The sequence below is a fragment of the Neofelis nebulosa genome, chromosome 9 (assembly GCF_028018385.1).
Source record: "Neofelis nebulosa isolate mNeoNeb1 chromosome 9, mNeoNeb1.pri, whole genome shotgun sequence".
NCBI classification, from domain to species: domain Eukaryota; kingdom Metazoa; phylum Chordata; class Mammalia; order Carnivora; family Felidae; genus Neofelis; species Neofelis nebulosa.
The window spans coordinates 97962604-97982551 of record NC_080790.1 but is presented as its reverse complement, the minus strand read 5'-3'; the positions used below and the strand labels follow the sequence as shown (position 1 = coordinate 97982551).

At 42.2% G+C, this 19948-nt stretch overlaps 2 protein-coding genes across 3 annotated transcripts in view; both read left to right on the top strand.

The window, feature by feature from the left end:
• Positions 1-6450, top strand: part of SEC23B (SEC23 homolog B, COPII coat complex component) — a 45658-nt gene extending 39208 nt beyond the window's left edge. For both annotated transcript variants that reach the window (XM_058684780.1, XM_058684779.1), the window contains exon 20: positions 5984-6450. In XM_058684780.1, coding sequence (XP_058540763.1) covers positions 5984-6073 — 90 coding nt within the window. In that variant the 3' untranslated portion in view covers positions 6074-6450. The remainder of the gene's footprint in view (positions 1-5983) is intronic.
• Positions 6451-11605: 5155 nt separating this feature from the next.
• On the top strand, positions 11606-12995 carry SMIM26 (small integral membrane protein 26). The gene is made up of 2 exons (XM_058684781.1): positions 11606-11795; positions 12663-12995. The coding sequence occupies exons 1-2, from the start codon at positions 11678-11680 to the stop codon at positions 12827-12829; spliced, it is 285 nt and encodes a 94-aa protein (XP_058540764.1). The 5' UTR covers positions 11606-11677; the 3' UTR covers positions 12830-12995.
• The last annotated feature ends 6953 nt before the right edge of the window (positions 12996-19948 follow it).

The following is a 19948-nucleotide window of genomic DNA, read 5'->3' as shown; positions in this document are numbered from 1 at the left end:
CAGAGAGAGACAGAGCATGAACGGGGGAGGGTCAGAGAGAGAGGGAGACACAGAATCTGAAGCAGGCTCCAGGCTCCGAGCTGTCAGCACAGAGCCCAATGCGTGGCTTGAACTCACAGACTGTGAGATCGTGACCTGAGCAAAGTCAGACGCTTAACCGACTGAGCCACCCAAGTGCCCCAATTTTTGAGTTAATTTTTATATACGATGTGAGGCTTAGTTTTATTTTTTGCATACGGATGTCTAATTGCTCCAGCAGCATCTGTCAGAAAGGCTGTCTTTCATTGAATTACTTTTGCATCTTTGTCAAAGGTTTGTCAGTCATGTATGAGTCCATTTCTGGGTTTTCTTCTCTGTTGTGTTGATCTGTGTTTCCATCTGTCTATCAATACAACAGTCTTGATTACTGTAACTGTACAGGTTGTCTTAAAGTCAGGTAGACTGGTTTCTCCCACTTCTTTTTCAAAATTGTCTTAACTATTCTGGTTCCTTCGATTTTACATAAACATTTGAGAATAATCTTGTTTATGTCTTTAAAAACTCTTGCTGGGATTTTGATAAGAATTACATCAATCCAGGGGTGCCTGGGTGACTCAGTCAGTTGAGTGTCTGACTTTAGCTCTGGTCATGATCTCATGGTTTGTGAGTTTGAGCCCCACATTGGGCTCGCTACTGTCAGTGCAGAGCCTGCTTCAGAGCCTCTGTCTCCCTCTCTCTCTGCCCCTCCACCACTCGCACACTCTATCAAAAAAAAAAATTTTTTTTTAAAGAATTACATCAATTCTCTATATCAATTTGGGGAGAATTGACATCTTTACTATGTTGAGCCTTTCCAGTCCATGAATTCAGTATATCTCTTCATTCTGTTTTGATTTCTTACTCTTTCTTTAAGGTTGAATGTTTTCACTTTTTTTTTTTTTTTTGAGTGATTGTGAATGGTATTATAGTTTTGATTTCAGTGTCCCAGTATTCATTGCTAATATATAGAAATACTGCTGATTTTTGTATTTTTATCTTACATTCTGTGACTTTCCTGAGTTACTTACTACTTCTGGTAATTTTTTTGTAGATTGTTGGGATTTTCAACATAAATAATCATGTCATCTACAAATAAGAACAATTTATTGCTTCCTTTCCAATTGAATACCTTTATTTCCTTTTCATGTCTTGTTTTTCTATTTCAATTCATTGATTTTTGTTGTAATCTTTATTTTCTTCTGCTTGCTTTAAGTTTATTTAGAAGTGTTGCTTAGTTGGGGCGCCTGGGTGGGTCAGTTGGTTGAGCATCTGACTCTTGATTTTGGCTCAGGTCATGATCTCATGGTTTGTGAGTTCAAGCCCTGTGTTGGGCTCCACACTGACAGCGCAGAGCCTACTTGCGATTCTTGCTCCCCCTCTCTCTGTGTCCCTCCCCTACTTGCTCGTGCTTTTTCTCTCTCTCAAAATAAATGAACTTAAAAAAAAAAATGAGTATCACCCTAAATTAAAAAAAAAAGTGTTGCTTAGTTTACAAGTATTTGGAGATTATCTTATTATTTGTAGGTTATTGATTTTTATTTTGATTACATTGTTGTTAGAGTATATACTTTGTATGGTTTCAATTCTTTTTTTTTTTTTTTGAGGTTATTTATTTATTCTGAGAGAGAGAGAGAGAGAGAGAGAGAGAGAGCACAAGCAGTGGAGGAGCAGAGAGAAAGGGAGAGAGAATCCCAAGTATGCTCTGCACTGTCAGCATGGAGCCCAACCTGGGGCTCGATCTCATGAATCATGAGATCATGACTTGAGCTGAAATTGAGTTGGACGCTTAACTGACTGAGCCACCCAGGTGCCCCTGAAGTTTGTTTTATGTCCCAAGCTGTAGTCTATCTTGGCATATATTTCATGGTCACTTGAATGTGTATTCTGCTGTTGTTGGATAGAGTGTACTATAAATGTCTCTTAGACATCCTCTTCTTCCTTTCTCTCTGGGACTCCAGAGATACATTTAGTTGATGTTGAGTTCTTACATATCCCTGCTGATTATCTGTCTAGTTGTTCTGTCAGTTTTTGAGAGAGGGTGTTGAAGTTTCCAACTCTAATTGTGAGTTTATCTGTTTCTCTTTTGAGTTCTGTCAGTTTTCATTCACATGTTTTGTAGCTCTGTTGTTTGTTGCATAGACATTTAGGATTGCTTTGTTTTGGTGGGTTGACTTTATTTCATTATATAATGTCTCCCTCTGTCTCTGGTCATTTTGTTTGCAGTGATGTCTATCTGACATTAATAAAGCTCGTTCTTTCTTTCCTTTCTTTCCTGTTACTTTTCATGCAAAAAAAAAAATATTTGCGGGGGCACCTGGGTGCCTCAGTTTGTTGAGTGTCTGACTTCGACTCAGGTCAGGATCTCACAGTTCGTGGGTTCAAGCCCTGCGTCAGGCTCTGTGCTTACAACTCAGAGCCTGGAGTCTGCTTCAGATTCTGTGTCTCCTTCTCCCTCTGCCTCTCCCCTGCTCATGCTCTGTCTCTCTTCTCTCAAAAATAAATAAATAAACATTTAAAAAAATTAAAAAAAGATATTTGCCTGTTATATGTCTTACCATTCTTTAACTTTCAACCTATTTCTTTATTATATTTGAAGTGAATTTCTTGTAAACAGCACATAGTTGGATCGTGGTTTTTAATCTGCTCTTAAACTCTTACAATTGGTGCATTTGGACCATTTATATTTAATGTAATTAATGATACGTTAGAGCTCAAGTCTGTCATTTTATTTTTTGTTTTCTGTTTGTTTTCTCTGCTTTTCATTTCTCTGTTTTTCCTGCCTTCCTGTGGATTACTTGAACATTTTTTAGAATTCCATTTTTATTTTTTTTTAAATTTTTGTTTTAGAGTGAACACTAGCAGGGGAGTGGGGCAAAGTGAGACAGAAAGAGAATGTTAAGCAGGCTTCATGTTCAGCACGGAGCCCAATGTGGGGTTGATCCCACAACCTTGGGATCATAACCTGAGTCGAAATCAAGAGTCAGATGCTTAACCAACTGAGCCACCCATGCACTCCTAGAATTCCATTTTAATTCATTTATAATGTTTTTGAGTGTATCTTTTTGTGTAGCCTTTTTTAGTGGTCACTCCTGGTTGTTGATAGTAGAGCGTTGTATTACATTATACATACATAGATTATCACAGTTTACTGATGGCTTTTTGACCAAAGTGATGTATAGGAAACTTATTCCCATTTATATTTCTTTACCCCATTTATAATATAATGGTGTTAAATATTTTTTTCTACATGCAGCAATGTTACAGTTTTTCTTCAACCATCAAACATAATTTATATATCTCAAGAGCAGATGCAAATCCAGTTATATTTATCCATAATTTTGCTTACTGTGTTCTTTATTCCTTCTTGATACTCCCATATTCCTTCTTTTATCATTACCATTTTAGGTAGAGATCTTCCTTTAGCCATTTTTCTTTTTTTCTTTTTCTTTTCTTTTTTTTTTTTTTTTGAGAATGAGAATTGTAAAGCAGCCTCCACACTCCGCATGGAGCCCAACAGGGAGCTTGATCCCATGATAACTTGGGACCATGACCCAAGCTGAAATCAAGAGTCGTACACTTAACCGACTGAGCCACCCAGGTACCCCCCCTTTAGCCATTCTTTTAGGTCTGATGGTGATAGATTCTTAATTTTTTTTCATTTGAGAATCTTGATTTCCCCCTCATTCATGAAGGATATTTTCTCTAGATAAAGAATTTTGGTGGTTGTCCTTTTCTTTAGGCAGCTGAAAAATATTTTGTGACTTCTCTTGGTCTCTCTGGTTTCTGATGAGAAATTTATTGTCATTCTCATTGTTTTTCCCCTATCGGTAAGATATCTTTCTCTGTCTGCTTTCAAGATTGTTTCTTTGTTAACACTAGTTTTCAAAAGTTTAAGTACCATGTGCTTGGTGTGGATTTCTTTGGATTTAACCTGTTTAGACTTTGCTCTGCTTCTTGGTTCTGTATATTTATCGGTCCTTCCAAAATTGGTTAGTTATCAGTTATTATTTCTGTGAATAATTTTTCAGCCCATCCTCTTCTTCATTTCTCTCTGGGACTCCAGTGACATGCATGTCAGGTCTTTTGTAGTTCCACACACCCCTGGGGCCCTGTACAATTTTTTCCCACCATTTTCTGTCTGCTTTTCAGTTGCATTATTTCCACTATTTTATCTTCCAGTTTGCTGATTATTTTCTCTGTTCCTTCTCTGCTATTGAGCTCAGACACTGAACTTATTTCTGTATTTTCCAGTCCTAAAATTTTCCTTTGATTCTCATTTATGTCTACGTCTTTCCTGAGACTTTCTTTGCTGAGGCTTTCTACTTTTTCATTTGTTTCAAGTGTGCTCGTAATTGCTCATTGAAGCACTTCTGTCATGGCTGCTTTGAAGTCTTTGTCAAATAATTCTAACACTGTAGGCAGCTTGGTGGCTTGGTGTTAATACCTGCTGACTGTTTTTCATTCACTTGAAGCAAACTAGGTTTTCCATTGGCCTCTTAACACGTGGGTGAGGGACAGTTCCTTGTTACTGCTAGGTGGAGATGGGCATTCCAGCTCCCCACCTAGTCTCCATATTAGTGCTGGGTGGTAATGAAAAGTCCTGACTCTCCACTAGGCTGCCTCTGATTCCCAGTGCAGGGGGCCTGGAGGACATCTCATTACTGCCAGGCAGGGGTGGGAGTGCAGGCTCCCTGAATGGCCTCTCCTGATAACCATGGCAGTAGGGAGACGTCCCCCTGGCCATTGGGGATGAAATTCCCAGTGTTGTCCTTGGCCTTCTCTGCCAGCATCCTGGTAGGGGTGTTGGGGTCCCTTGTTGCTGTCTTGTGAGGGTGGCAGTCTAAGGTGCCCACTCAGCTGTTGCTGGTGTGGGTTGGGACACAGTTTCTTCTGTCACCTTTAGAGTGCAGCAGTTATTATCTAACATTTTTTGGTCTTGCTGGGCTGTGCTGTTCCTTTAGCTAGAGAAAGTTGGCTTTTTCTGATGTTCTTGTCTATGTGCAGTGATTGTTTGCCAGCCTCTTCGGCTCCAGGTCTGAGATATGAGGCAAAAAGGAAACCCAAGGAACTCACCACTGTGTTGTTCCTTCGGCCTTAGGGACCTTGGTTTGTCTGCTCTCTTCTGTTCACCTTTTAGAGTCTTCTTATGTTTGTTTTATATAAAATGTCTGGGGTTTTTATTTGTACTTAGTGGAAGGAATAGGGAAAAGCACATCTACTCCTTCCCAGAAGAAATCTTATAAAATTTTAATTATGCTCATATTTTCCTAATTATACTGGTAGTATCATTTTGGAAAATTTGAGTATGTTAAAGAAAAGATTAAGAAAGAAAATTAATACCTATATTGCCACTGTGTAGAGTTAAGTATTTCCAGCTTCTTTGTAGATAATATAAAATGTGTATATCATGTATATTTTTACTTATTTTTTACAAGTTTGGAATCTTACTGGAAGTCAAAGTTTCTATTCAGTTCTTTTCCCCAAGCATGACATAAATCACAAGCAGTTTCGGATAATACAGATAATCCATCTGTTGTTCAGTGGTTGCACTGATCCACTGATTTGTAAATACACCCTCCTCAAGCGTCTGTTGTAAGCAGGCCATGAAAGAGCCTCAGGCTAGGTGCTGTCAGCGTGATGGGGAACATGAGACACGGCGTGCTCATGCCTGATGGGAAGCCAGACTCTGGACAGGTCATCAGAACTGTGGAGAGGATTAAAGTAGAAGGGCATATGCCTAGAAAAGTCTGGAGTGGCAGGGATGGCCTGAACTCAGGGGGTCAGAGAAGGGTTTAGTGAGGAAACTACACTTCAGTTGAAAGACTGGTTAATGAGGCAGAGGGACTACTCTGAGCAGAGATGGGAAACACTGTGAATGTTCTGAGGTGGAAAGGTCCTTAATAATTGATGAATTCTAACCAGCTTTTGAGATACCTGCCAATAAATGTTTACCATTAAATTTCAGGAAACAGGAGCACCCATCCTAACTGACGATGTTAGCCTGCAGGTGTTCATGGATCATTTGAAGAAGCTGGCTGTGTCCACTGCTTGTTAAGCTGGAGATGTGAGCGGAACATTGTCACATTGTGTTCACAATTGCTTATTATGGCTCAAAAACATTCCTTTCACTTTCCTTGTGAGTTTTAATAAATAATCAAAGGAAGCATTGTATGTAACTCTTTAGATTATAATTTATTTGTATTCCTTATTTGTGCCCCTTTTCTTGCAACATGAAATTGTAAGGTCATAAATGTTTTGGTACTTGTAGATGTTTATATGCTTTTTGTATCCTAACTTCACACTTAATGTAAAATCAGAGATACTGTATTTTGGCAACTTACTTAGATGAAAATCATAATGATCAGAAAGGAAATAAATATAGATAAAGAAAGCACTGGCTAAAATAATGCTAATACGAATTTGATTTCCTGAGCTCTGTGTGTGTTTTAAGTGACTCCCCCAAGAGATACTTCCTGAACTTAATCCTCACATTTTCTGTCTAAATGTTAATAGATCAAAGGAAACCTTGAAATATGTGAAACTTTGTCAAGGCAGAGTTGTCTGGAGTGCACTATCCCTAACTAACATGTAAACAGCCCAGCCCAAGTAGCCCTAAAGGGTGGCTACTGGGGGGAGGGGTGGGGCAGGGCACGCGCCTGGGTGGCTCAAATCGGTTAAGCGCCCGGCTTTGGCTCAGGTCATGATCTCATGGCTTGTGGGTTCGAGCCCCACGTCAGGCTCTGTGCTGACAGCTCAGAGCTTAGAGCCTGCTTCGGATTCTGTGTCTTTCTCTCTCTGCCCACCCACTCATCCTCTCTCTGCCCCTCTGCTCATCCTCTCTCTCTCTCTCTCTCTCTCTCTCAAAAATAAATAAACATTTAAAAAAAATTTTTTTAAAGAGTGACTGATGGGCATAAATAGCTATAACAAAATGACAGCCATTTATCTTGGGCATCAAGTAAAATAACTTGAACATTAGCACTGCTTTTTAATCTAATATCTGCATGGTTTTAAAAAAAGAGACAAAACTTATCCTAAAGAGCTTTATAACAAATAATAGTTCCCTCCACTCCCTGAGCCTAGATGCCGAGATGACTGGCTTTAACCTTTCCTTCAAGACTTTTGTTGCTGTATCAGTTTTAGCCAACCAGTGTCACTCAATTCCCATTTTCCAGAATGAGGAAAGTAAGACCTTTCTCTTGACCATCCAGTTTTGATCAGCTACACCTTTATTTTTCTATCAAGGTTGGTAAAATTTACATTCTGACCTATAGCCATAGTTCTGTCTTTTGTCTGAAAGTTCATTCTGAAAGTTGGAAACTAATAAATATCATTTACACAGTTGTGATCATGTAAACATTGTCTGTGTTCGGTCAGGCAATATTACATTTGTCTCCAGGGGTTTGCTGCCCCAGTCCTTCTACCACTTGAAGGAAAACATGTCCAGTGACAGAATTAGTTACTGTGCTCACATTCTAGCATGCCCCGGGTTGGTGTGCTTCCTTTTCACATCATGACTTCTTATATTGTTATTTTCCCTAGAGTTCCTAATTTTTTGTTTTGATTGAAGATTTTGTTTTCTATTTATTCAGAAATTCAAATCTCTTCTTCTACTGAATGGTCCATTGTTCTTTAAAGGTCACTGATCTCCCCTTTAATCACCGGCCAATTGCTACGACAATAGTAATCCAGGAATTTCTTTTGTCTGGACTCCTGGATTAGTTCTACTCTTTATCCCATAAGTCATTTGCTATCTTAAATGGCTTCTATAAAAAGTTACATGGGAGATAATTGACTGAATCTATTCTGTCTTCATACTTGATAGCTTTGCTGAGTATAAAATTCTAGGCCCCAAATCATTTTCCTCTCAGAACTTTGGACCTATTTTTTCATTCATTCAACAAATAATTGTTCAGTATTTGATATGTATGGAGTGTCTTACAGGCACTGGGAATGTAGCCAATAAAACAAAATTTTCTGCTTTTGTGAAGCTTATGTTCTAGTTAGGGAAGACCAATAATAAAAAAAATGGAAGTAAATTATATAACTTATTAGAAGGTACTGAGTGCTATGTAGAAAAGCAAAGCTGGAAACTCCTTTTAATTGACTGTTGGACCATCTGGATTGATTCTTCTCTATATTTCGAATTTGTATTACTACCTTTTGCCTTTGGTGTGTGTTCTCAGTGTTTCCTATCCTAAGCTGTTTAACACATTTTATTTCATTTCATTTTTTAAAGTTTATTTAAGTAATCTCTACATCCAATGTGGGGCTTGAAGCCACGACCCCGAGATCAAGAATCGAATGCTCTTCCAGCTGACCCAGCCAGGCTCCCTAGCACTTACATTTTAAATGCCAAGGGCTTGGGGCGCCTGGTTGGCTCAGTCGGTTGAGCGTCCGACTTCGGCTCAGGTCATGATCTTGTGGTCCATGAGTTTGAGCCCCGTGTCGGGCTCTGTGCTGACCGCTCAGAGCCTGGAGCCTGTTTTGGATGCTGTGTCTCCCTCTCTCTCTGACCCTCCCCCGTTCATGCTCTGTCTCTGTCTCAAAAATAAATAAACGTTAAAAAAACTTTTTTTTAAATAAATAAATGCCAAGGGCTTTTATTTTATGTATCTTTTCCATAGAATATTTTTCTTACTTTTTGGAAATAATTTTTAACTGAGACACATCAAATAGAAGAGTACATAAAACTGCATATACAGATTTAAGTGGAAACTGTTCCACCTGGTCCTTTCCATTTCAAATTAACAGAAGGTAGAATGTGGTAGACCCACCTTGCTCTGGTGTTCTCTTCAGTGACCATGAGTTCAGGTGCTGAGGTGAGGTGGCACCATTGGGTGACAACATCAAAGATGTGGTCGTGCAGGTGCCACCTCTGGGTACTGGTGGCTGTTTCCAGAGAGAACATGGAGGTGGGGGGTAGTATTGTGTGAAAGCAGCCATCCTGAGTAAGGAAGCATGGAGCCTAGTGTGGCTAATGAGGACTCTGAAATTCCTCTCCAAGGCAAGGAAAGCCTCTGACATTTTAAGCAGGGAAAGGATCAGTTAGGGGTTTTTTTTTTAAACACTAGAGAGTGGCAGGATGGATGGGAGGAAGCTGGAATCTAGGTGAGGCCTGAACAGAGGCAGGTGCTCAGACAGAGGTGACAGATAGGATATTAGGCAAGAGTCTGAATTCAGGTTTCTGGCTTGGGTGATCATGTCAATCATTCTCTGAATTACACAAAAGGAAGGAAAGAGTTCTTTTCCTCTTTCTTTCCTAGCATTGATAAATTCAGTCCTGGACATTTAAAGGAGCTTTTGAGATATAATAATGTCCAGCAGGTTGGAAGTAATTAATAGAAATTTGCCTTCAGGAGAATTTGGAGCAGATTTCTATCGTTAACAAATAACATGAGTAAAGTTGCTCAGGATGAGAAGAGAAACGAGTTTGGAACAGAATATCAGTGTTTTTGTTTTGTTTTTAACTTGACTGAGGTATAACTTACATACAATGAACTGCACCCATTTAAAGTATACAGTTCAATGAGTTTTGACAGGGGTACACTCGTGAAACCTCCACCACCAGATGGAACATCTCCATCACCCCCAAAGTTTTCCTTAGTAGGCAACTACTGGTCAGCTTTGTCCCACTGTAGATTAGTTTGCTTCTAGAATTTTGTCTGGTTTTGTGTCTAGCTTCTTTCACTTAGCATAACCCATTTGACACTCACCACATAGTTGCATGTGTCAGTAGTTCCTTTTTATTGCCGAGTGGTATACCACATTTCATTTAGCCATTCACTAGTTGATACCGATTTGGGTTGTTTCCTTGTTTTGGCTCTTATGAATAAAGCTCTGTGAACATCCGTGTACATGTCTATGTGGATATGTTTTCATTTCTTTTGGATAAATAGGAATGGAAGATCTGAGTCACATGGTATGTGTATGTTCAACTTTTTAAGAAACTGCCAGTATTGCAAAGAGGTTGTGACATTTTATGTTCCCACCAGTAAGAGATCTAATAGCTCCAAATCCTTCACATACCTACTAAAAGGCAACACATTTTAACAAACTCTTAACAATAGATACACAAATGGCCAAGACGCTCAGGGATATCATTACTCATCACAGAAATGCAAATTAAAACCACAAGACACCACCACACACCTATTAGAATGACTAGAATTTACATCTTACGTGTAAGGATTTTTAGTAGGGTTGTCTTTTTGTAATCGAGTTGTAAGTTGTCCTTATGTATTCTGGATACAAGTCCTTGGTGAAATATAGGTATCTGAATAATTAATTTTGTGGTTTGTTTCATTTTCTTAACTGCGACTTTTGAAAAGCAAAAGCTTTAATTTTGAAAACATCCAATTTACCAATATTTGAGGTTTTTTTTTTTTTTTTTTAAGTTTATTTACCTCTTTTGAGAGAGAGCAGGACAGGCAGAGAGAGACAGAGAGAGACAGAGAGACAGCATCCCAAGCAGGCTCTGCACTGTCAATGCAGAGCCCAGAGCCGGGCTCGAACTCACAAATCGAGATGGTGACCTGACAGGAAACCAAGAGTCCCACACTTAACAGACTGAGCCACCCAGGTGCCTCTACCAATATTTGGTTTTATGGATCATGTTTTCTGTATTATACAAAATCTTTACCTATCCCAAGGTGGCAAATTTTCTCCTGTCTTTTCTTCTGGGTTTGTAGTTTTAGCTTTTACATTTAAGCCTATGGTCCATTTAGAGTTAATTTTTTGTGTATGGCAAAGCAATTTCTGAAGGGTGGAAGAAGATCCTCGAAGGATACCAAGATACTAAAGAAGATTATGTTTTTGAAGTAGTGAAAGAAGCAGGTGGGGTCAGTGGTGTCAAATGCTTTAGAAGGCAAATTTGATTATGGCTGAAAAGTAGTTACTGGATATGGCAATTTACTGAACGCCCACTCTGTGCCAAGCACATCGTTTTTGCTCTCAAGTTGTTTGGTCTGTTGGAGTGGGGGTAGATTATGATTTGAAGAAATGTATGGGTAAGAGAAAAGTTGAAGGTGGACATAGTGGAAGATGTTTTGTTTTTGAGATGTGGGTAGTGTAATTGATGGGAAAGACCCTGAAAAGGCTGTAGAGAATAGGACCCAGGTCCTGATTTCAAGCCCCACGTTGGGCGTGGAGCCTACTTAAAAAAAAAAAAAAAAAAGAATTGGACCCAGAGCCCAGTGGAGGGATTAGCTTTGACAAGGAGGGACCCAAGGCTCACCCAGATTGGGTTCCAGAAAGGAAAATGGAGAAGAGTTGAGTTGGAAGACAGGTATTCCCGCATATCTGAGAGCTGGAGGAGTAAAATTAAACAATTACCATCTGAATCCTGCGTAACGCAGGTGTTACAATTTTCCACGCGAGAAGTTTGCTCCGAGAAATTGTCATTTGGTCCCCATCACGTGGTATGCGAGGCAGTGGGTGCATAGCACAGCACAGAAGCCGCTTAGACCCCACAACTCAGAGTCCAATCCCCGGCGCGACTCTCGGGACTACACGCTCCAGAATGCATCGGGGCCAACGCGAGAAGCGGCCTCCCAGAGTCGACTCTCGATTGGAGGCGGTGGCGGGGGCTGTGACGCGCCGACTGGAAGGCCCGCCTCCGCTCCGAGCTTCCCGGGATCAGTCTTCTCCGAGTAGCGCCATGCGTCCGGACCAGGCCACGTCCTGGTACCGGCGGATGTCCGCGGTCTACGCTCTGGGCGCCTGGACCCTGCTAGGCTCCTTGATTTTTTTGGGCCGGAAAAAGAGCAAAGTACCAGGTACGGTTCTCCGGCAGCCTTCGGTGAGGCGTCCCCAGGGGGTTATATAAGCGGTTTAGCTGTGCCGCAAGCACCGGGTTTATTCTGCAAAACCAGTGGGAACGATTGCTTAGAGCCAGCCATTCGTTATAATGGAATCTACCCGGAACCACTTTTTAAGTCCTCCTGCCTACGTCTTGTTGATGGAGGCCGTTTTTACACTTAGAATTTGAAGAATGTATTTAAGGCCCCAGAGGGAATGTCAAAGACCCTGGACGATGACTTAAAGAGGTGATGCCTCGGTTACATTAGTACCCCCCCCCCCCCCCCCCCCCGTTGTAGTTGGCGAGCAAACACTTCAGCACCCCCGCCAGCCGAGTACTAAAACCTTCCCAGTTACTGGGCGGAAAAGGAAATCCCTGAGCCTTCAGAAATATGCTGGAAATCTATAGATATCTGTAAGACTTTCTGGTTGCCTTGGGCTGAAGGGAAGGGGGGCGGGGCTTGCCAAACGGAATGGGGTTTCTTTTTGTGAATGAAAGCCATTTAGTGGTACATTTCAAAGGAGTTAATTGTACGATATGTTAAGTATATCTGGATAAAGCTGTTAGGTGATAACTGCTGAAGATTACATTGGTGATGACGATTATCAGTGGCCTGAGAATACTAGTGTCCATTATTGAGCATTTGAAAACATTGCAGTGTCTGTCGTGCTCATGTCATATTTATTTTTTCCTTTTACAGAAAGGAAATACGGTGTCAGAAATCTGATGGGGGTGGGGGTAGTTCTCACCTGAGTTTATTTGATTTCTGAGGATTGACTAATAATTTTAAGGACGGATTGCTGTCTTAAAAGTTCATCATTCAGGTGTTCCATTTTTTTGAAAGGCAATGAAGTAGAGCAAAAGGATGTCGCAAGAAATGAAATGCTCGAGCCGCCGAAAGGGTTTTACGTGGAAACAATTGTCACATATAAAGAAGATTTTGTTCCAGTCACTGACAGGATCCTCAACTTTTGGAAATCATGGACTGGTGGCCCTGGACCAGAATCCTGATTAACTGCTGAAAGCTGAAAACCGGGACTGGGTTCAGCATATACATTTGATGGATGCCTTAATTTCCAGTTTATGTTTGTGAAAAGTGTATCCATTTAATTTAAATTTTGCTGTGAAATATAATCACTAGTAATATGCAATAAATATTTCCTTGAAGAAAAGTAAACTCGCATATATGAGGTGTCCCTCAATACATGAATGAAAGGTTGAAGTGAAATTTCACATTGAGCTTCCATAAGCTCAGTTTTCTGAAACTAGTTCATGTAACTTTGTATTTCTTTCATGTTGCTGGAAGACACGGCTTTAGGGGTCCCTTTAAGGTTATATTCAGCAAGTCCCCACCTACATTTAGGGATTTATAGAAACCCTTTGGGTACTATTGAGTACTTGGTAAGTGTGTTATAAATTAGATTTTAGGGGCATCTGGGTCATTCAGTCAGTTAAGCATCTGACTCTTGATTTCAGCTCAAGTCATGATCTCACGGTTCTTGAGATTGTTCCCCGCATCAGGCTCTGCTGACAGTGCGAAGCCTGCTTGGGATTCTCTCTCCCTCTCTCTATGCCCCTCCCCTGCCTCTCAAAATAAATGAATAAATAAACTTAAAAAAATTAAAAATAAATCTGTTTTGTGCAGTGATACTTAACTGATAGCATCACATGCCTGGGCCCTAGCTGCAAAGGAGGCTGAGAAAGTGAATTTCTGGCTTCTGTACTAGGGATTCATGGACTTTTAAGGGAGGAAGTTCAGGGCACTTGGGTGGCTCAGTCACTTAAGCATCCAACTCTTTTTTTTTTTTTTTTTTTAATTTTTTTTTTCCACGTTTTTATTTATTTTTGGGACAGAGAGAGACAGAGCATGAACGGGGGAGGGGCAGAGAGAGAGGGAGACACAGAATCGGAAACAGGCTCCAGGCTCTGAGCCATCAGCCCAGAGCCTGACGCGGGGCTCGAACTCATGGACCGTGAGATCGTGACCTGGCTGAAGTCGGACGCTTAACCGACTGCGCCACCCAGGCGCCCCAAGCATCCAACTCTTGATATGGACTCAGGTCATGATCTTGCAGTCGTGAGATTGAGCCTCACGTTGGGCTCTGCCCTGAGCTCTCAGCCTAGAGCTTGCTTCGGATTCTCTCTCTGTCTCTCTGCCCCTTCCCCACTTATGTGCTATCGCTCTCTCTCTTGCTTGCTCTCTCTCTCATAATAAATAAACATTTAAAGAAATATTTTTTACAGGGGGAAGTTCTCCAGATATGCAAAGGATGTTCAAAAAATTCTGGGCAAGCAGATACCATGACAAATGTCCACTCCAGGCAGTAAGCCAGACTTTTTTTTTTTAAATGTTTGTTTATTTTTGAGAGAGACAGAGTGAGCAGGGGAGGGGCAGAAAGAGAGGGAGACACAGAACCTGAAGCAAGCTCCAGGCTCTGAGCTGTTAGCACAGAGCCTGACATTGGGCCCAAATCCAGGAACTGCAAGATCATGACCTGAGCTGAAGTCGGATGCTTAACCAACTGAGCCAGCCAGGTGCCCCAGACTTTTATTGGGAAGTACCAAAATGCCAGCATTTGTATATAGATCATTTTCCCCAGAGAATTTCCTCTAGTTTCCTACCTGCAGGTAGACACCTGGCTGTAGGAATTCTGGGAGGTGGATGGGGGAGGGGCTTAGGGTATTTGGTTAGAATATATATTTCCATGTAGTCCAGTGCTCTGTCCTCTGGCTGCTACCATGAGTATCCCCAAGCAGAAACCCCACCTCTCCTGAATAAAGGGCAGGGATATTACTGGCTCTGAAGTGGTGTTGGGCACCTGGGGTCCAGCTGCTTATACAGACCCATGCATCCTTCTGTTTTCAGCCCTCCCTCTCCACCTCTACCTCCAGTGTTCTGCTGCCCCCAGTTACTGAGATCTTTCCAGTTTCTGTGAGGCTAAATATCTGGCTTCTCATCAGTGTTCTCTTTGCAGGTCTTGGCAAAGATTCTTTGCTTGACAAAACTTAAGTTGGGCTCCTGAAACTTCTCCAAGGCCGCTCTGTGCATTTCCTTGTTAAATCCTGCTCTAGCAAGAACCCTGCTAAGTCATTTTAACTAGAACTCTCCACACTTAATACCTGATCACCTTGATATCTTATCAGGTTCCTCATCCTCCACCATCTGTCTGGTGATGCCTGAGCAGCCTAGCCTGTCTTCAGCAAGGATCCCGTTAGGTCAGCTTAACCAACCAGAACCTCCTTGTTGCTGATGTTTCCTTCTGGTAATTTCCCATCCGCTGACTCCCACTCTGCTCCTTGACTGGAAATTCCCAATTGCCCATGCTGTATTCAGAGTTGAGCCCCCTCTCTCTCCCTGCCCTGAATAAAGTCTGCCTTACTGTATTTTAACAAGGGTAATTGAATATTTTTTTCTTTAACAGCGCCAAGGATTCTGGTTCTTCCCCTCCATTATGTGGCTCCTAGTTTCATCAAAGTGGAAATTTGTGTTTACCCATGAGAAGATTTTTAGTGTCAGCTCTACTCAAAAAATTTAAAAGCTTTCATAGATAGATGATAGATAGATATATCTGCTTACATTTTCTTCTTGTTTAAAACACTTCAACCCCAACTGCTTGTGCTAAGATCATGTTCTTCCTCCACAACACTTCTCTTTTTTTTTTTTTTAAATTTTTTTCAACGTTTTTTATTTATTTTTGGGACAGAGAGAGACAGAGCATGAACGGGGGAGGGGCAGAGAGAGAGGGAGACACAGAATCGGAAACAGGCTCCAGGCTCCGAGCCATCAGCCCAGAGCCTGACGCGGGGCTCGAACTCACGGACCGCGAGATCGTGACCTGGCTGAAGTCGGACGCTTAACCGACTGCGCCACCCAGGCGCCCCAACACTTCTCTTTTTTACATTTTTTATTTCTTTATGTTATTTTGAGAGAGAGGCAGAGTGTGAGTGGGGGGAGGGGCAGAGAGAGACGGAGACAGAATCCGAAGCAGGCTCCAGGCTCTGCGCTGTCAGCACAGAGCCCGACGCAGGGCTTGAACTCAGACTGTGAGATCATGACCTGAGCCGAAGTCGGGCGCTTAACAGACTGAGCCACCCAGGCACCCCACAACACTTCTAACCAACCAGTAAAACAGAACAAATTGTGGCTCCAAACAGCCTGGAGCCACAGTGATTTCTACAGTTTAGCCAAATTGTGGCCTAAATAGACCTTTGTGGACTAATCTAACAACTAAATATAATTTATAATGTTTCTCTGGGAAGAAGTTTTAAGAATTCCAAACATCCATGTTGCAAATGCAACTTAAATGTACGTTCAGAAGTTGGGAACTGCCTGTTGGAGAAAAGTTCACAGGTTTGGAAACCAGCTTCCTTAAATTCAGAGGTCTGGCAGTATTGACTGAGTAACTTTTCTTTTTTTAAAAGATAGGCTTTATAGAAAGTGGGGGTTGCTTTTTGCTGCTAGTAACCGTGGCCTGACCACAGCAGCTTACATTCATAAGGGTTTGTTCTCATGGGAGCATCCAGCAGTAGGCTGTCCAGGGCTGGTAGAAGGGATTCATGGAGTCATCTGGGGCCCAGGATCCTTCTGTCCTTCTGATTCTCCATTCATAGAAAGTGGTTTCCATCCTCTCATTCACAGGATGGCTGCTGAAGACTCCACACTCCCGGACAGGAGGGAATGGAGCGCTGCAAAGGGACATGGGGCTGCCTGCCATCTCTTACCTGAGTATTCCTTGAGTCCCACCTGACAACTTCCGCTTACATCTCATTGGCCACCCTGAGCTGATGGGAGTTGGCGGTGCACTTGTGTAACTGGGCATATTGCTCTTCTGTTGCTAAGGTAGACAGGGAGAACAGATTTGGGGTGGCAACTTGGCAATCTGCCTTGGAGTCCCCGAGGAGGCCTTTCATCTGTGTCCTTTATAAGTGTGTAACCTAGTTGTGCAGAAGAGTCGAGAGAGCAGTCCTACATGGCTATCCTTAAAGAGACCGGCCAGCCAGGTAGGTCCTCGGCTGGCATCCAGGAACTTGGATTTCCTCTGAGTTTCTACCATTCTCTAACTGATAAGACTGGCTCCCTGTTGCTAAACTGTGCAAACAATGTGGTTCTTTGCGGAATACCTTCCTTTCCATTTGAGGATCTGGGAATTTGGTGCATGCTAGACAGAAGTGTGGTGTCTAAATGGGATGTCTCTTGATCGGATGGGTGCCCCCAAATGTGGGACGATGATCAGGTGGAAGTCGGTGATGCTCGAGGTGAAAGAGTTCACCTGAGGCAGAACAAAGGGGATAGAAGTTTACTGAATACACTGCCAGGGAGTGGCGGGCTGGATAGCAGAGGAGAGGCTGTCTGCAACGAGACAGTGGGTTAGAGCTGTTTTTAAAGGGGGAAGAAGAGGAGATACGGCGATGTATGGAATTCTCCCTTTTCTGGTAACTGCCTACTTGTAAGTAGTCCACTGGTCATTTAGGGTCTGTGGATATTTTGAGGTGGGTCACCTGAAGGGCCTGTCTGTATTCAGCCAGGTGGTCGCTGTGGGCCCTTTCCACATTCCATTGCTCAAGCCTGTTTTCCTAAAAGCAGCCTCTACAAGAAGGTACCTACATCAACAGTCCCCAGTCAAAACTGTGGGCACGGAGTCTCTAACGAGCTTCCTGGTAAACACTTTGGAAATGTCACATGATGCCAGAGGAATCCAGCACCGGAAAACTGTACCAGAAGAAGAGTCTGGAAGCCTGGGCCTGGTTCCCTCTGGACTTTGTCCCACGTGCCTTTTTCCTTTGCAGATTTTGCTTTGTATCTTTTCACTGTAAGTCGTCATAGCCATGAGTATGACTATCTGCTGAGTCCTGGGAGTCCTGTTAGGGAATCACCAAACCTGGGGGTGGTCCTGGGGACCCTGCGCACACTACCAATGCAAAGTCCATCTAGATACGGAAGGATGGCTATTCTAAAGTTGAGGATTGTCAAAATACACTTTTCAAGGGGCACCTGGCTGGCTTATACAGTAGACCCCACAACTCTTGATTTTGGGGTTGTGAGTTCAAGCCCTACATTGGGCTTAGAGATTACTTAAAAATAAAATCATATATATATATATATATATATATATATATATATATATATATAATTTTCAAAAAGTTAAAAACATGAATCTAATATAAAACCAGATGAGCAAATATCAAAGACTTGTTCAACTACTCAATGAAAAAAACAGTAGGATGATAAAGCTAGTTCAAGGAGCACAGGGGAACAGGGATAATTTAGGCATTGGAGAAAAATGTTAGAATAAGGTTTCTGGTTAATATTCTACAGGGTGGTAAATACCTATATTTAGGGGTTTTGTTTGTTTGTTTCCTAGACAGGAATCACTTTTATCCTCATTGGTCAAAAATCTACAAGTTGATGTGTAACCTTTTAATCATAGGTAAATGATGGGTCAAACAAAGGTGCATTCCCCTAGATAATTAAGGAACTTTTGAGTGGGCCTGTAAAAAATCTTTGAGTGGAGGGGCGCCTGGGTGGCGCAGTCGGTTAAGCGTCTGACTTCAGCCAGGTCACGATCTTGCGGTCTGTGAGTTCGAGCCCCGCGTCGGGCTCTGGGCTGATGGCTTGGAGCCTGTTTCCGATTCTGTGTCTCCCTCTCTCTCTGACCCTCCCCCGTTCATGCTCTGTCTCTCTCTGTCCCAAAAATAAATAAAAAACGTTGAAAAAAAAATTTAAAAAAAAAAAAATCTTTGAGTGGAAACTAATTACAATTGTGTGTCGAGGGGGGAGGTTCCCCACACCAAAGCAATTCTCGGACACTAGCTGTGGGTCCTACAGTTCAACTCCACTCTGACACTATTTACCCAGAGAGAGCATCAGATCCCACAGATCAAGGGCTCCATCCTGCAAGACTGTCACTTCCCCCCCAGATGCCAGTCACAGCCTGTAGAGCACAGCTCCTTCTCACCTGTGCTTCTGCCTGTGGCAGTACACTTCCAACTCTCTCTTTGGACTTCAGACACCAGTCTCAAGTCCAGGTTGTTACCTATATTTTGACCCACCGGCTATATATAGATCAGAGATTCCCATGACCCCCTCCTTGGGTTCCATTAATGTGCTAGAGCAGCTCACAGAAACTCAGGGAAACATTTTACTGACTAGGTGAGTGGCTTAGTATGAAGGGAAGTAACTCAGGGAATGTACATTTATTCCAATCAACCATCTAATGTTTTAAATTTTTTTTTTTAACGTTTGTTTTTGAGACAGAGAGAGACAGAGCATGAACGGGGGAGGGGCAGAGAGAGAGGGAGACACAGAATCGGAAGCAGGCTCCAGGCTCTGAGCCATCAGCCCAGAGCCCACGCGGGGCTCGAACTCATGGAACGCGAGATCGTGACCTGAGCTGAAGTTGGACGCTTAACCGACTGAGCCACCCAGGCGCCCCAACCATCTAATGTTTTAGATGGAAGCACAGGGCCAGGTGTGGGGAAAGGGAGCAGAGCTTCCATGTTCTCTCCGAGCACATGTCTCTCCAATATCCATGCATTTACCAATGTGGAAGCTTTCCGAACCCCATCCTTTTAGGGTTTTATGGAGGCTTCATTACACAGGCATGACTGATTAAATCCTGGGCCATTGTCAATGGAACCATATCTCCAGCCCCTTTACCCTCCCCAGAGGTTGGGGGTGAGACTAAAAGTTCTAACCCTGTAATCACATGATTGGATCTCCTGACAACCAGGCCTCATCTTTAGGTGGAGTCCAAAAATCACCTCATTAATGTAACAAAAGACACATTTATCACTGTCATCACTTAGGAAATTCCAAGGATTTTAGGAGCTCTGTACCAGGAATAAAAGAAGACCAAATATATATTTCTTATTATAAATCACAATATCACAGATTATTAAACACATTAAAAGCACTTGCTAGGGGCACCTGGGTGGCTCAGTCGAGTGACTTCGGCTCAGGTCATGATCTCACCGTTCATGAGTTGGAACCCTGCGTTGGGCTCTCTACTGACAGCTCAGAGCCTGGAGCCCACTTTGGAATTTCTGTCTCCCTCTCTGCACCTTCCCTGCTCACATTCTGTCTCCTTCTCTCTTGCAAATAAATAAACATTAAACAAAAAAATTTAAAAA

Coding starts and splice junctions, on each gene's coding strand:
- SMIM26 (XM_058684781.1), top strand. CDS start 11,678: ATGCGTCCGGACCAGGCCACGTCCTGGTACCGGCGGATGTCCGCGGTC. Junction 11,796..12,662: donor GAAAAAGAGCAAAGTACCAG/GTACGGTTCTCC, acceptor TTTTTTTGAAAG/GCAATGAAGTAGAGCAAAAG.